A 16,399-nucleotide genomic window follows, 5' to 3' on the forward strand; every position below is an offset into this window, starting at 1 on the left:
GGTAATGGGTATTTCCTAACTTTGGGACACCCCTTATAAGTATATGGAAGTTGGCCTAATAAGACCATGGTCCCCCCAAAAAAACCATGGTCCCTAAAAAATCGTTCTATATATACATGGACATGTCAAACCCTAGTTGGGCCGCACATCTATGGGCCGTAGACCCTACAATAAGGAACAATATAAAAATTGGAAATATAATGATAAATATAGGATATTTTATGGTACAGTGAAGAATCCATATTTGGGGATACCTCCACAAATTGGCGGTATCCTCTAATTTTTCCACCATAATAAAATAACAAGATTACAATAAATAATCAATAAAATGGAAGTGTTTCTCTTCGGAAACACGTTGAAAATTTTTACCAAATACAATTAATGGTAAAAGTTTGTCAGAAAGTGCATTTGAGAGGAAAAAAAAAAACAATCACAAACAAGGCTCTATTGGAGCAGATTCCTTGACTTAATTTTTTAAGTAACTTCTTCACCATCAGATGCGGAGGATGGATGGTCAAGATCAAGATAAAATTTTAGAAGAAGAAGGAAAGTATTATGAATCATTCACTCACTTATATCGATGGCGAAAAAATTAAGTACTGTATAAAATATAGCCCAGCAGAAACATTCCGTTAAGCCGCATATCAGACCCATTTAACCAATGGAGGACTTGGCTTATGTTCTTGTGATACATCGAGGTGTGCATTATCATCACTACCTCATTTTTAATGCTACAGAGACGAAACAATTTGACCGGTTTGTTTTCCAACGTCAGTCTTTCTTCGCTAATTTGGAAATCAAGATGTTTATCGGGCAACAGCTTGTGGTTGAAGATCAACGCCGTGATTTATCCTAGGACTGACAATTAACGAATCATATATTTGGGGATCCTTGAATCCGTAAGACTTGGAAGCCAAATAATCTCCAAGTACTCAAAAAGCAGTTTACTTCAATTCTACATACGTATAATACCAGTCTCCGTGGAAAGAATTTATATCACTATTTTAGAACTACCACCAAGTATGAGTCTCGGACTCGTAGGATCTAACACCCATCAATTATCTTTCTTCACTCTTTCTACTCAAACAGTTGAAGAGCAAACTCATTCAATCTCCAGGATTTCTGCATACAAGAGGATAAATATGTCAGGTCAGTATCCGTTTTGATTTTGTGCTTTCATCATTTAATAATAAAGAGATGAAAGTATGGAGTTCTGATTATTTTTTTTTGTTCTTGAATAATTCTATCCTCTTCTTGCTTCTTTCCTATTCATTATCATCTTCCTTGCCAACTGAGGATTTAAAGCTGTAAAGTTTTGTAATTAGTTGCTGTTCCTTTGCAGCGAAATCAAATTAGGTTATAAATTATGAAACACATTTAGGAGTTTAGGAATTACAAGTATAAAGAAATCAATTGGTTTCAACTAAGAGCTTAATAAAACATTCAGAGATTTAAACTTAGTCATCAGTGGTTGGAAACTATCAATTGATTTCTAGTCATCTGACGCTGAGTAATGATATTATGAATTCAGCTAGTTTTCATAAAGATGTTGTACTCAATGGTCCCGTTCTGTACAATGGGAAACAGTATTCAAATGGAAACTTTGGCCTGCCACAACAAGATCATAATGTTTATATGACACCCACAAAAATAATGAAAATGTGATTCAACAGTTATAGCATTTGAATTACCGCATATATTTACAATTTTATGCACTCTCTCCCATAGAATTTGAAATTTTGAGTTACTGCCTTGCAAGTCCCTAAATCTGTCTACAAGCCTTTTCTGGATTTCGTTGACATACTTCACATGGTTCTGTTTCACCCACTTTTTCATAATAATTCAGATTCCTTAGATATTTTACGACCATCTACCAACCTTAATAAATTAGATGCTGTTTCTCCAAAAAAATTGATAGTTTAAGAGAGACTGTACAACATTTAAGTACATTGTACCTCGTTATCAGTGGAGCTACGGGGTTTTAATAGCTAGAAAGAATGCATGATAAATGAAGGAGTAGTTTATTAGTTCTTGTATTCAAGGAACCCAAATGGCAAACTGGCCAAATTAGCATTTAATAAGACAATTATGTTCTAGTGAAGTCCCCAATAGGTTCCAATTAGAGACAGAGAAAACAGTTGCCCTCTAAGCTGTTTGCCGGCACAATGAAGGGTTCATGGGCCTCAACTATAGTAGTCCTCTACTTACACCCGCCATGTATATTAATGTTTATGCAAAACTATCCAAATCGCACATGTGGTGTCATATAAATGCTAATGCAGGAACAACTTTTTCTTTTACCTTTACCCTTGGTATTGTAGTGAAGTAATCTCGCTGGCCTTTTGTACCTTTACACTTGAGAGGTTTAGTGTTTACCATATATGAAGTCCAAGATTAGCCAAAGCATCTACAAATTGGACTACACATGACCATAAAAATAAACAAAAACTACTAATTTAGTGTTTTGCTTGGATGCTGAATACTTTCGTTTTTTCCTAATAATCTAGGTCTTTCGTCCTCGCTTCGACCTGGAGGTATGTGCATTCCCTTCGTCCCATACGTATCGGGTAGTTTAGGGGGGGATTTAGTGGAGGCGGCCAGGCTGACACAAACCTTTTTTTTTTCTTTGGTTGAATTTCAGTCTTTTCCCTTATCCGATATTTGAGTTGTCCTTGTACTTTTTACAGGATACGCTTTTCCAGGGATGTGTCACTTGCTGGTTAACCAGGAAAATCCTTGCAGACGTGCTCTAGACAAAAACATATTCAAGCCAGAGAAAACCTGTTTCGGAAACCTTGGACGTCCTATTTCCTGTTTAAGCGGTGGAAAAGAGAGGCAGATGCTGGACCACAATCTGATGCACGTGTGATTTATTGTGTAGCACCAGCAATGGGTCATGATATGGTATGTTCAAATTAAGTTGTTTTGTCTTGCTCCCATTTGTATTTCCTCACTAATTACTACATCTAGATGTTGCTTTTGTTTGATATATGGTTATGTAAGAAATCGGATGTCAATGTCTCCAAAACAAATGACGAGAATAAAGAGAATAATTTAAACAACATCGGCATAACAAGCTTGAGAAAGTTTTGATTTGATGATTTTGGTACTTATTTGTATAATAAAAAATCTAATAAGTAGAGCTAATAACGATAAATCATAAATGTATATTATAAGCTTTTTTAATCCCATCTGTAGTGATTACATGTTTCTAATTACAATATATTTTTCCTAATTAGTTTTAGGGACAACCTAGTATAACTTTAGTTTCTTCGTGTATCGTACGTAATCTGTTGAGTGGATATAGAGATTTTTGTTTTTGTTACGGGCTCCTCCTACCTTTGAATATGCAACGAGTCCCGAAAAAAAAGGGTTAGTACAGTGAACAAAAGCGTCTAGTAATATGTATCTATCATGTATATTGTTGTTACTTCATAGCATCTTCTTCTCTCTTTCTTTCCTTGCTATTGATCTTCCTTTCTGGAAACTACCGTAAACTATGCCGTCATCGGTGTTAGGTAATGAATCCTCATTTTGGTTTGAAGTATGATATTATTCACTAGACTTCAGTTCAACTTATACTCTTTGCCTTGTTGTACTCAATGGGACCATTGACTTGTCATTACATGATTGCTACTTCCTCCAATGTATATAATTTAGTATTTATTCTAGTAGATATAGAAGGTTAGAGTTATATGTATCATCTATATAAGGGAGTGTGCTGTTGGCTCAAACAATGTATCCTTACTCCTGCATGTTCCAGCTCTTATTTTACTTTCACACTGCAAAAACTTAAATTAACTATGCAGCTCTTTTGTAAATCTTGCGCATTTTAGGACATGCAGGCCTAGCGAAGGACAAGAGTTGCTCATAGAAAAATATTGACACTTCCTAACTCATGTGAAGATGCATTTATGGGCTGTGTTTTTCAATACACGGCAGGTGAATGTGCAAAAAAAGTGCCTGCATTTAGATTTTATCAGTTTCCCTAGGTGCATGGCGCCTCAGCTGCCAAACTGATTCTAGGAGACTTTTTTAGTGAGTTCTGAGTTCAGGATAAATTGTTTTTGGGTTTTGGTTGATTTAGGGTTGTGTAGTAGAGAAACCTAGGTTCATTTTTTACCTTTTATCAACCTGTTTATCAATTTTGTGTTGGTTGTTATTAATCTTAAGTGAGAGCTTTATCTGAATTCCATCCAAGGAACTATGATCTTTTTTCTCGAGGTTAGTCCTCTTGCCGTTTCAGTTTCTTACTAATGGTTGTCTTAGTTGTTGCTAACAGGAGGCCCATCCAGAATCTAACTTTAGGGTTCCTGCAATAACGAGTGCTCTTGAAAAACTGGAGCTTACTCCGAAGGTAAGAAAACCATCTGCATATGTTGATTGTAGAATTGTTGCCATAACGCTTTAGCTTTGTCCCCATATCCACCAATTTACCAGACCTTAAATAAACCTACACCAAAATTAACAGTATAATTGATTGCTAGCAAGTAGTTTCTCATCATGGGTAATTTAGTTCTCCTATAGGTAAAACCAGGCAAGATGTGTACATTTGATTAATTTTTCAAATATGACAATATAGTCTCGTACAATTTTTCGTGAGAGTTTTGATTTGTGTTTCTATAAGTTCTATAGAAGATTACATGACTTCTAAGTTCTAACATTGATTGTTTTCACATATGACTTTGCATGTAGTTAATTGATGTGGAACTAGAAAATGTACTCTCTTTTTTTTATGTTAATATTACTGCTAATGATTCATTTCCAACGTGAGAAATAATTATTTTAACAGTAGTTTCTAGAAGTGAGAAACAATCTATCCTAAGATTTTTTTTTTCATGTGCATGTATCAGCACCGTGGTTCAGCCATCATTGAACTTCTAAATTACAAGTCTGCAACAGTTGATGACATTGCAACTGTTCATTCTAAATCATATGTTAGTGGACTTGAGAAGGTAACCTTCTATACTACGTTCTTATATTTACCCTGTGTTTGATGTCATATTGGAAGTGTGACCTTTTTTATCACTAGTAGATATATCAATCAGATTTTAGCATTTGACATTATTCATTAGCTCTCTACTTTACTTGTTCATTGGCTTTATACTTACGATCTTTTATAGGTTATGGATCTGGCTTCTCGAGATGGTTTGATTTTCCTCGAGGGAGATACTTGTGCTACTTCAACAGTAAGATCAGTACTTACATTTTACAATTTACAGTTTGCCATTCTTAGTGTTCTTTTTATTTCTACTCTCATTGATATTTAAAGAAGTTATGATAGATTTTGGCCTTTAGGATTCGTATTAACCTTTACGTACTTTTATACACATAACAAAAGATTTTTAAATGCTTAGAGTCATTGGTAAGTTGTTAAATTGTTATGGCAAGGTTTTTTGACCATAGGGTAGGACAGCAGGTAGTTTACAGTGCTAGAGACGTCTTTCAACCTTACAACTGATGCAGGTTCTTGTAACCTCTCTTTAAACTGATTTGTTTGTAACAGTGACAAGGTTGTCAACATAATATGGTGTCTGCTGTGAGGAGGTATGATGGACGCATTTATGTGTCTAATTTATCTCAATTGTGTATATTGTTAGTGCCCATTGTTGTACTTATTTTGGTTTTTAATCTCTTTGTAGGTGTTTTTGGATAAATAAGGCTTTGCGGCAAAAATTGGCTAAAAATGTGGCCCTTGGATTGCCGTTGATAGTGTACCGGAAATGCCCCAGAAGTGTACCGGAAATACCCCGGAGGAACCCTGAAAAAGTATGGAAAACATCCCAGAAGAATTGCTAAAGGCACTCCTAAATTGGATAAGGGGCACCCCATTTCAGGGCATGTGTTAAAGGGACACCATAACTGGATTAGGGGGAGGTCAGTTTCCTTCTCAAAATTCAAAGCAGAAACTGGGGGGGGGGGGGGGGGGGGGGGGGGGGGGGAATGGCAGCAGCGAAGAACAGTTTTGAAAGTGGAATTTGAGCGAGTTTTGAGGAGATTCAATGGATGTATTTGGTACGTATGGACTCTAGAAGACATAACAGGCCTGTTGCAAGCAGTTAGACCCAACCAATTGGGCTGGATAAGCTGGAAGAAGAGATCAAAGTCCAGACAGAGAGACGTGTCCTGCTGTTCACTGTCGAAGATTTTGTGGAGATTTTGGGAGACTTTTACGCTGGATAATTATGTATTTGGTCCTGTTCAAGTCATAGGAAGAGTTTGGTGGCTATTTTATAGCTAACAGACGCGTACATAGCAACAGAAAAGAGATTTCTCTCTCAACTGCACGTGAAGAAAAAGGGAGATAAACTCGGATTTAATCGAGTTATTTGGACCCTGTTGTGTATATAAAGGCTGTTGAGAAGTGGTAGAGGGTTTGGTCGAGAGTTGGGGGTTGAGCAGAGCCTCTGAGGAGCAGAAACAATCGATATCCTGTTCAAGTCATAGGAAGAGTTTGGTGGCTATTTTATAGCTAACAGACGCGTACATAGCAACAGAAAAGAGATTTCTCTCTCAACTGCACGTGAAGAAAAAGGGAGATAAACTCGGATTTAATCGAGTTATTTGGACCCTGTTGTGTATATAAAGGCTGTTGAGAAGTGGTAGAGGGTTTGGTCGAGAGTTGGGGGTTGAGCAGAGCCTCTGAGGAGCAGAAACAATCGATATCCAGGAACGGGTTCTGCTGCTGCTGCTGCCATTAAAGAGCTTGAAGAACATGAAGAACAGACTACCCAGGACAGTCTTATTTTCAGCAGCGTCAACAGCAGTTGGCTTGTGTCGTTGTTTACAGCAGCAAAGTATTGTCGTTGTTCTCTGGATGCTCAGCGTGGGTCGTAGATCCACTGTTTTATCCTTTTTCAATCTTTTAAACACCTTGTGAGCTTGAATTATTATTTTGAGTGTGTGTTTGATATGAATAGCTAAACCCCAATTCTGGGATGAAGGAGGAAGCCTTATTTCACAAACTTTTGGTAATTATAATCGATTCTTTATGACTTTTGCACTTGTTTTTCATCGTTTTATGATTTTTATTAATTAGTTGTGATTTCGTTTGATGGTGTATGCTTAGACGTAAGAGCTTTTGATGCACCATGCTTGTGATTTACAATTGATTTTTTACAAAATCTATTTTTGGCAAATAAAAGAGTCAACAAAAGAGCTAGAATAGTTATGAGTCGTTATATGAACTGATTGAATGGGGTTAATGGTGGAATCCGAAGTCCTAGTATCTCTTGATCGTGTGACATATTTTGTATATATTTTTGTTTTTTAAATCTTTACAAGTCCGAGCAACGAACTCTTATTTACCGCAATACTATAACAAAATGGCGCCGCCGACGCGGACTTATATATAGATTTGTTTTTAGGTTTAATATTTTTATTTATTATTATTTGTTCCTTTTTACGTTGCTTTTTGTGTTTTTGATTTACAGGTTCGAAGTGGAATACTAAGGACTTGGGAACAAAAAGCTTAAAGCTAAAAGCTAAAAGAGAAGAAAAAAAAAGACATAATTTTTTTTTTAGGATTTAATTTTTATTATTATTATTTTTTTGTATATAGCTTTTATTTATTTATTTTTAGAATTTGTAAATAGGCTTTATTTTTCATAATTTTTGTAATTTTTGGACTTTTTATTTTGACTTTATTCTGGACTTTTGGACATTTTTTTTATTTTTATTTTTTAACCCCACGGAAGGGTCTTATTATTAATAAAAAAAAAATTAAATTGTTTGCAGGGAAGGACGACGATTACGATATCGTCTCGGCCCCTCGGGTTCGCACACTGACATAGGAGTCGTGGCCCGAGTCGACTTCAACGGTTCATCCCCCGTCTGGTACGGGAGGTAAGTCCATCGAAACACTCGCGAATCTCCTGTAAGCGAGTTACGGTATTCCTTAAGGTGATTCATTGATTGAGGACGAATTTGGATTGTTTTTAATTTCCTAGTAAAGGGCAAGGCCTGGCCAAATCAAGATAAGGACTCGGATTTCATCACCGTTTCCTTCTTGCCCGCCTTAGGAAAACGAAACCAAACGCGAACCTAAGCCTAAAATTTTGAATAGAACGAGACCAATAGGGTAACGAGCTTAATAGGAAACTCGTTCGAAAAATATTAGTTGCTCTTTAAGCACACTTCAAAGTTCATGATGGTTTCTGTGAGTTGAATGCGTGACTGCGCCGCCTTGTGATAGCGGTGAGGCCTTGGGTATCAAAGCTCCACTGAGCTTCCCTTGCCTCGATTCAACTTACATTAGCTCGGATTGATTCCAGAGGGGTGTGCTCAAATTGTAACGAATTCCTTTTCGAAGGAATAGAAGCTGGTCTAGAAAACAATCTAAGTGGAGCCATCATGCTTTTTGTTTTCTAGATTCTATAGGTTTGATTTGGTCGAGTCAGCCTTGTTTGTGATTGTGTAGATTTCCCTTGCAATTAAGAATGTCGAACTGGTATGATAGAAGCCAATACAATGAGTATCGACCTGAATTTGAATATGGACATCATCATTTTTATGACCATGGTGGGAATAATAGTTGGGAACGCCAACCTTTTCAAGGTTATGGTTCATACCATGGTGAGCCCAATTACTATCCGCACATGCATCAGTCTTACGAGCAAGAAGATTATAGTACTAGTTCTTCGTCTCTAGAGGATACAATCAAACTATTGAAAATTAGTCCTTTTTATGATCCTTCTGATAATTCCTCTTTACTAGAGTCAACACGTAAGTTAGCTGAGTCGACGCGTAAGTTAGCTGATATGGATAGTATAATTATAGACGAAAGAACTACAATAATGAGGGAACCTTCTTTAGAAGACCACCTCAAGCGGATAGCTGAGACGAACGAAAGAATTGCTCGAAATTACTTGAATTGCCAATATAGTGTATCCAATAATACCCTTGAGAATGAAGATAGTTATTTACATAATCAAGAGAACGAGGTTATAATTGGTAACACTACTTATTTAGATAAGGTTCAATCATCTTCCTACTATTATGATGATAAGGATAGTAGTGATGAAGAATCTGAAATATGTAGGCATAGTGATCAGGAATCTAGTAATCCAATTGAGCTTTATAGTGATTATATTATTTCTACTTCAAATCCAAATAATTTTTATGATTATTCACCTATTCAAGAGGACGAGGATTTGATTAGGAATACCACCGTTTTAGACGATGTAGTATTTCCTTTTGATTACGAAGCCGATAGTGGTTTAGAGGAACGGGTTTATTCTGAAAATGCTGTTTTAGAGTCTAGCGACTTAGAAACAATAATCTTGAATGAAGAACATAGACCCGTAGAGATGAGTAAAGATGCACTACCTGATAAAAACTTAGAAGAATCAATTGACCACTTCCAAGAATCTGATGATCTAGAAAATATGGAGATTGTGACTAGTCTATCCAGAGACACTGAAAACTCTAAGTTTGGGGGTGATTATCACTTTCCTAGTGCTTTACCTTTAACTCTCAGAAAGTCCCCTCACATAGGACTTAATATCCATGCCTCAACCATCTTACAAGATTATCTTCATACTAGGTTTCCCGAACCTAATGATGTCCTGAAAAAAGTTCAGTCGTTAGAAACACATCCTCTGGTTGATGTGGTTTCCCCAGGCTATGATACCCAGATTGACTTTGTTTTCCCACCAAATAGTTTTCTTCCAATTGTGGGAACATATAGATTTCAAATGTGTCACTTATTAAGTTCTGAGACTAAGCCTAAGTACTTTAGGAAAATAGAATCGACACATTTGCTTCAGAATGACCACTACTCTGATTGTGGTCAACTATGTAAGTCATACCTAATTGACTTAGAGGATCCTAAATTATTTAGGTTATTTTGTGATTCCAGGTTCTTATCTGAGTTTTTCCAGACTCTAGGACCTAATAATTTGGATCCTACCTATGAGGAAATGCATCCGAGGAAAATAGTCTATTTAGACCCCTTCATAGAACCTGAACCTGAACCGCAATTAGCGATAGTTATCCAGAAACTAGGTAAGGGCATGCTAGTCTTGTACATTTTCTTGGTTCACTGCAGTTTCCTTTTGTCAGCTCTTTTTGGTTTTAAAGACCCACAGTTATTCCGGATACTGTTATACGGTTCGAGTCGACTAATCCTTGCTTAGTCTGGCTGAAGACTTTAAACTTAGCACTTCTTGGGAGGTAACCCAATACTCATGCGACACGGTAATATCTTTCCTTATCTCTTTTGCTTCAAATGGTAACAGTTTCTCCTTGTTCATGCTTTTAATTTCATCTTTAGAACATTGAGGACAATGTTAGATTTAAGTTTGGGGGTATGGGAGAAACTTTTTAGTTGCAATAAATAAACTCCAGAGCTTAGAAATTTATGCCTATTTAGGATTGCACTAACCAATCTAAGTGGATGGAAGCATTTTGGTTGTAGGAGTTGAGGAACCAATCTGAATAGATGGAAACATCTAAAGAGTCTATTCATAAAATCACAGAGCTCAGGTGTTAGAAATAACATGATAGTTTCACCATATCTCGTTGAGTCCTTTTCACTTCTATTTTTATTTTTATTTTATTTTGTTTTTAAACCATGTTTCTCTAAGTGATAGGTGGGGCCCACGATTCAAGTTGTTACCAATGCTAGGGTGAATTAGAGTGATTGAGATACCATGAAAAAAAAAAAGAAAAAAAAAAGAGAAGTTGAAAAAAAAAGAGAAAAAAAAGAGAAAAAAAATGTTATAAAAAAAAGAAAAGAAAAATAAATTGAGACCAGACCATTTGACCAAAAGGAATAAATTCAATAAAGTCGACCACTGGTACCCTTGTATATGCCAGTTGTGTTGACCTAGAGTTAGGTTATCGATCACTGGTTCCCTTGTATATGCCAGTTGTGTTGATATTAGTCAGACTAGTATCTCAATCCATTAGGATAGGTTCATTTTGGCGGAGGCCTTCAGACAGATATGGGAAACGCCGTTCACTTAGTAAACATCAAAACCATATATGTTTTTCTATATCCATCTTCTTGATCTATCCATGTGATTAGTTTTGACTCCGAATATGATGTCCATAGTGTAACTATCTGAGTAGAGCTCTGTCACTTTATATGAATTTTAGTATGCTTGAGTGCAAACTCGTGTACAGCAATTGGAATTTCGCATCAGGGTACTTCTTCCTGTAGTCAATAAGTATGCCAACCAAGGAGATTCTTTAGTTCCTTCCAAGGTTCTGCACAGATAGCTAAGGTCTGGAGTACAGGTTTTGTGGGTATATCTCTGGTAAGCCCTCCCGAGACTATAACTCGGCCACTAGGCCCACCTAGGGGTTTAAAGGCTTATTGCATACGCTAAATGCAATCGATGATGCCTGCGACAGTGAATTAGGATTTTATTTTGTAGTTTTGATTTGCTCGGGACTAGAAAATAATAAGTTTGGGGGTATTTGATAGACGCATTTATGTGTCTAATTTATCTCAATTGTGTATATTGTTAGTGCCCATTGTTGTACTTATTTTGGTTTTTAATCTCTTTGTAGGTGTTTTTGGATAAATAAAGCTTTGCGGCAAAAATTGGCTAAAAATGTGGCCCTTGGATTGTCGTTGATAGTGTACCGGAAATGTCCCAGAAGTGTACCGGAAATACCCCGGAGGAACCCTGAAAAAGTGTGGAAAACATCCCAGAAGAATTGCTAAAGGCACTCCTAAGTTGGATAAGGGGCACCCCATTTCGGGGCATGTGCTAAAGGGACACCATAACTGGATTAGGGGGAGGTCAGTTTCCTTCTCAAAATTCAAAACAGAAACTGGCGGGAAAAATGGCAACAGCGAAGAACAGTTTTGAAAGTGGAATTTGAGCGAGTTTTGAGGAGATTCAATGGATGTATTTGGTACGTATGGACTCTAGAAGACATAACAGGCCTGTTGCAAGCAATTAGACCCAACCAATTGGGCTGGATAAGCCGGAAGAAGAGATCAAAGTCCAGGCAGAGAGACGTGTCCTGATGTTCACTGTCGAAGATTCATTGGAGATTTTGGGAGACTTTTACGCTGGATAATTATGTATTTGGTCTTGTTCAAGTCATAGGAAGAGTTTGGTGGCTATTTTATAGCTAACAGACGCGTACAAAGCAACAGAAAAGAGATTTCTCTCTCAACTGCACGTGAAGAAAAAGGGAGATAAACTCGGATTTAATCGAGTTATTTGGACCCTGTTGTGTATATAAAGGCTGTTGAGAAGTGGTAGAGGGTTTGGTCGAGAGCTGGGCCTCTGAGGAGCAGAAACAATCGATATCCAGGAACGGGTTCTGCTGCTGCTTCTGCCATTAAAGAGCTTGAAGAACACGAAGAACAGACTACCCAGGACAGTCTTATTTTCAGCAGCGTCAACAACAATTGGCTTGTGTCGTTGTTCTCTGGATGCTCAGCGTGGGTCGTAGATCCACTGTTTTATCCTTTTTCAATCTTTTAAACACCTTGTGAGCTTGAATTATTATTTTGAGTGTGTGTTTGATATGAATAGCTAAACCCCAATTCTGGGATGAAGGAGGAAGCCTTATTTCACAAACTTTTGGTAACTATAATCGATTCTTTATGACTTTTGCACTTGTTTTTCATCGTTTTATGATTTTTATTAATTAGTTGTGATTTCGTTTGATGGTGTATGCTTAGACGTAAGAGCTTTTGATGCACCATGCTTGTGATTTACAATTGATTTTTTACAAAATCTATTTTTGGCAAATAAAAGAGTCAACAAAAGAGCTAGAATAGTTATGAGTCGTTATATAAACTGATTGAATGTGGTTAATGGTGGAATCCGAAGTCCTAGTATCTCTTGATCGTGTGACATATTTTGTATATATTTTTGTTTTTTAAATCTTTACAAGTCCGAGCAACGAACTCTTATTTACCGCAATCGAAAAACTATAACAAGGTAGACAAACGGTGCTTAAATATTTACTTGGTTAAGCAATTTAGGTTTATATTCTAGCAATTTAGGCTTAAATATTCTGTTTGTGTTAGGTTTTAACCTAAATTGCTCTGACCACATTATAATGGGTAGTATTTTTACGTTGCCAATATTTGAGTATTTGGCATTGTGCAACAGCTCCCTTAATTAGTTGTTACCTCCTGATTAAACTGATTTGTTTGTAACAGTGACAAGGTTGTCAACATAATATGGTGTCTGCTGTGAGGAGGTAGACAAACGGTTAAATATTTACTTGGTTGAGCAATTCTGTTTGTGTTAGGTTTTAACCTAAATTGCTTTGACCACATTTTAATGGGTAGTATTTTTACATTGCCAATATTTGAGTATTTGGCATTGTGCAACAGCTCCCTTAATTAGTTGTTACCTCTGCAAATGTGGCTGCTTGGTCTTGTTCCTGAGAGGTCATGTACCTCGTTGCAAGATTCTCATGTTCCTTGTGTGACTTATATGCTTATTCAAGGACGGATTCTTTTGTCATTTTTGCTGTATTTGATCTTCTTCTTCTACCATTTGGTAAGAGTTATCAGAATATTTTTGCATTTGTGACCTTAGGTTATTGATCTCCAAGTGTATATCGCAATAGTGTCCGTCATTAAATCGTCTCTGTTTCCATGTTGATGTTGCTATAGCGGAAAAGGGTATCGTTTTTAGTGTTTCAAGTATAAATCTTGTCACCTTTGTTTTTAGTGTTTTTAGAAGACTGTCAAAAGCGGGGAATAAGGATCCTCTGGTTGGTGGCCCTGAGAAACCCAAGTCAAAGGGCATTCTGACAGTACATGTCACTTATTCATATGGGAACACTACGGCATGTTGCCTTCATATCTAGAGCTAACAAGTCAACATAAACCAATTGCTATTATATGTGTGTTATATACGTTGCTAACAGAGGGGCAATTTCAAAACTGCATCGTAAGATAATTTTGTAACTTTGGTATATTATCCTAAGATAAACTCTACTCATCTATGACAAAGCCCATTACAACCCGCTTCTAGCCCTCCCCGACAACCCGGTGGGTCTTGGTGTTCGAAAGGGATTCTTACAACAACATGCCATGCTTGACCATATAGCTTATATAGGACCCTAAATATAATTCATCAGCATCACATTCCTACTAACCGGCCAAAATATGGATGGCTGTAAATATGTTGATTTGGTCAATTTGGTTTGTATAATCCATTTTAAAGATTATCCATCTTATTCTTTCTACACATTATCAATGATGCAGACATTTCAGGAGTCCCTCATTGCTGCTGGAGCAGGAATTTCCTTAGTAGATTCAGTGGTGATTCTTCCATCTATCACCTATTTATTGAACTTAATTTAGTTCCTTCTTATCAGTGACTAATTGTTGTATGGAGATAGACCACGACATATGTTGTATATCTTTATTTCATCTTCAGTTGCAGTCCCATAATTATGTACGAACAATATAACAGCAGTTTGGTAAGCCTCTTGTGTCAATATTGAGTTTGAAACTTTCAGGTCGCAGCATCAAAATTGAGTAATAAGCCTCCTATTGGATTTGCTCTGGTAAGGCCTCCAGGTCATCACGCTATTCCAAAAGGACCTATGGGTTTTTGTGTATTTGGAAACTTGGCAGTGGCTGCTCGGCATGTCCAGCGCGTGCATGGTCTAAAAAAAGTCTTCATAATTGATTTTGATGTTCACCATGGAAATGGGACAAGTGACGCTTTCTATGATGACCCAGATGTATTCTTCCTTTCAACTCATCAAGTAAGATACTTTTGTGGCTTTACGTAACTTTTTTTTTTTTGCATCTGTATATGTCTGCTTCACCTTCATAACTTGTTGGTCACCTGTTCTGCATGATATAGCTGGTGATAGGTTATTCCTCGAACATTTGAACACTTGCCAGATTCGGGACATGCTAGATGTGCTGCAAGGGAGTCTTTTAAATTGTTATACTGAGTAAAAATGTAGAAGGTCGTAAGTTGTAGCCTTTTTTTTTTTCCTTTCCCTTTAGCTGTAGTTAGTGTTGTCTGCATATTTGGTCTAAAGTTCTAGGAGCAGTGTCCCTAATACTTTAGCAAAACTAAAAGAGTTCTAGTCCACTGTTGATCTTTTCTCTCTTTACTCTCTTGCTTTCAAATCTTAGGCGTTGATAGATAACGCTGCTTTCTTGTTTGGATAGTTCCCTGTAATTATTACATGAGTGTTCTACAGGATGGCAGTTACCCTGGTACCGGTAAGATAGGTGAGATAGGTCATGGCAGAGGAGAGGGAACAACACTAAACTTGCCTTTGCCAGGAGGTTCTGGTGATACAGCGATGAGGCGTGTGTTTGAAGAAATCATTGTACCAAGTGCTCAAAGGTTCAAGCCAGATATAATTCTTGTTTCCACTGGGTGAGGTTATTTTGCTCATCGCTAATCATATAACTGGAAATTCACTAGTAGTTTAATCATATAACTGGAAATTCACTAGTAATGTAATCGAATCTCTGAACTCCGCATTCTCGTGTCTTATCCACGTATGATGCCCATGTACTGGATCCATTAGCTTCTCTTCAGTTCACAACAAACACATACCACATGCTAGCATCAAACATCAAGCAACTAGCTACGGAGCTATGCAAGGGACGTTGTGTCTTTTTCCTTGAAGGAGGGTACAATCTTCAATCTCTTTCGTATTCTGTAGCAGATTCATTCCAGGCTTTTCTTGACGAGCCAAGTTTGGGCATCAAGTTTGATGATCCTGCCATCTTGTATGAAGAACCATTGGAAAAGGTCAGACAAGCGATTCAGAGAGTCAAGCACATCCATTCTCTTTAAACTATGTGATGCGGGGGCATATTGTGCCTCTTTTGGAATGTTTTACTAGTTTCTATTCTTTAGGAGGGTGTTACAGTACAGTAGAACCTCTGTTTAACAATCTTTACAAATGTTGACTAGTTTCAATTCTTTCGGACGGTGATACAGTCCGTGGTACAGTAGAAACTATCAAAATACCTGTGGGACTACTGTAAATGTATTTTTTTTTTTGAAAGGATAAATTCTAAATTCCTGTACGCGCACCTAAAAAATATACACATGTAATATGAAATGCAAAAATGTAACTAGGAAATACAAATATTCATTAAATTTATTTAGTTCTGCATGCTCAAATACAACTTTAGATAAGTATTTTTCGTCGCCGTCTTATACTTAATACTTTGGTGTATGCTTGTACGTACCTAAAGTGAAGTTTAGGGTTTATGGTGAGTTATTGAAGGTTGATGACGAACACTCCTTCCCTAATCAAGATAATGGTTGTGTTTCCGATGGTGGAGATGATAATGGTTGTGTTCCCGAGGGTGGAGATGTTGGGATACCAACACCTATTTAATGTATGAGTGCTTTTAGTAATTAGTTTAGGGTTATTTACTTGCATTCCAAGATACATTCTCTATAAGTATGTTAGTTTAAAACAA

At 37.0% G+C, this 16,399-nt stretch overlaps 1 protein-coding gene across 1 annotated transcript; it reads left to right on the top strand.

Annotated features, from left to right (window-relative positions):
* The first annotated feature begins 839 nt into the window (after positions 1 to 839).
* Positions 840 to 15,339, top strand: LOC113295553 (histone deacetylase 14-like). Its single transcript, XM_026543884.1, has 9 exons — positions 840 to 1,149; positions 2,508 to 2,534; positions 2,688 to 2,904; positions 4,283 to 4,357; positions 4,854 to 4,955; positions 5,124 to 5,189; positions 14,195 to 14,251; positions 14,452 to 14,703; positions 15,154 to 15,339. The coding sequence occupies exons 3-9, from the start codon at positions 2,890 to 2,892 to the stop codon at positions 15,337 to 15,339; spliced, it is 753 nt and encodes a 250-aa protein (XP_026399669.1). The 5' UTR covers positions 840 to 1,149; positions 2,508 to 2,534; positions 2,688 to 2,889.
* Positions 15,340 to 16,399: the final 1,060 nt, after the last annotated feature.

This window comes from Papaver somniferum, chromosome 7, assembly GCF_003573695.1.
Source record: "Papaver somniferum cultivar HN1 chromosome 7, ASM357369v1, whole genome shotgun sequence".
Lineage (NCBI taxonomy): Eukaryota > Viridiplantae > Streptophyta > Magnoliopsida > Ranunculales > Papaveraceae > Papaver > Papaver somniferum.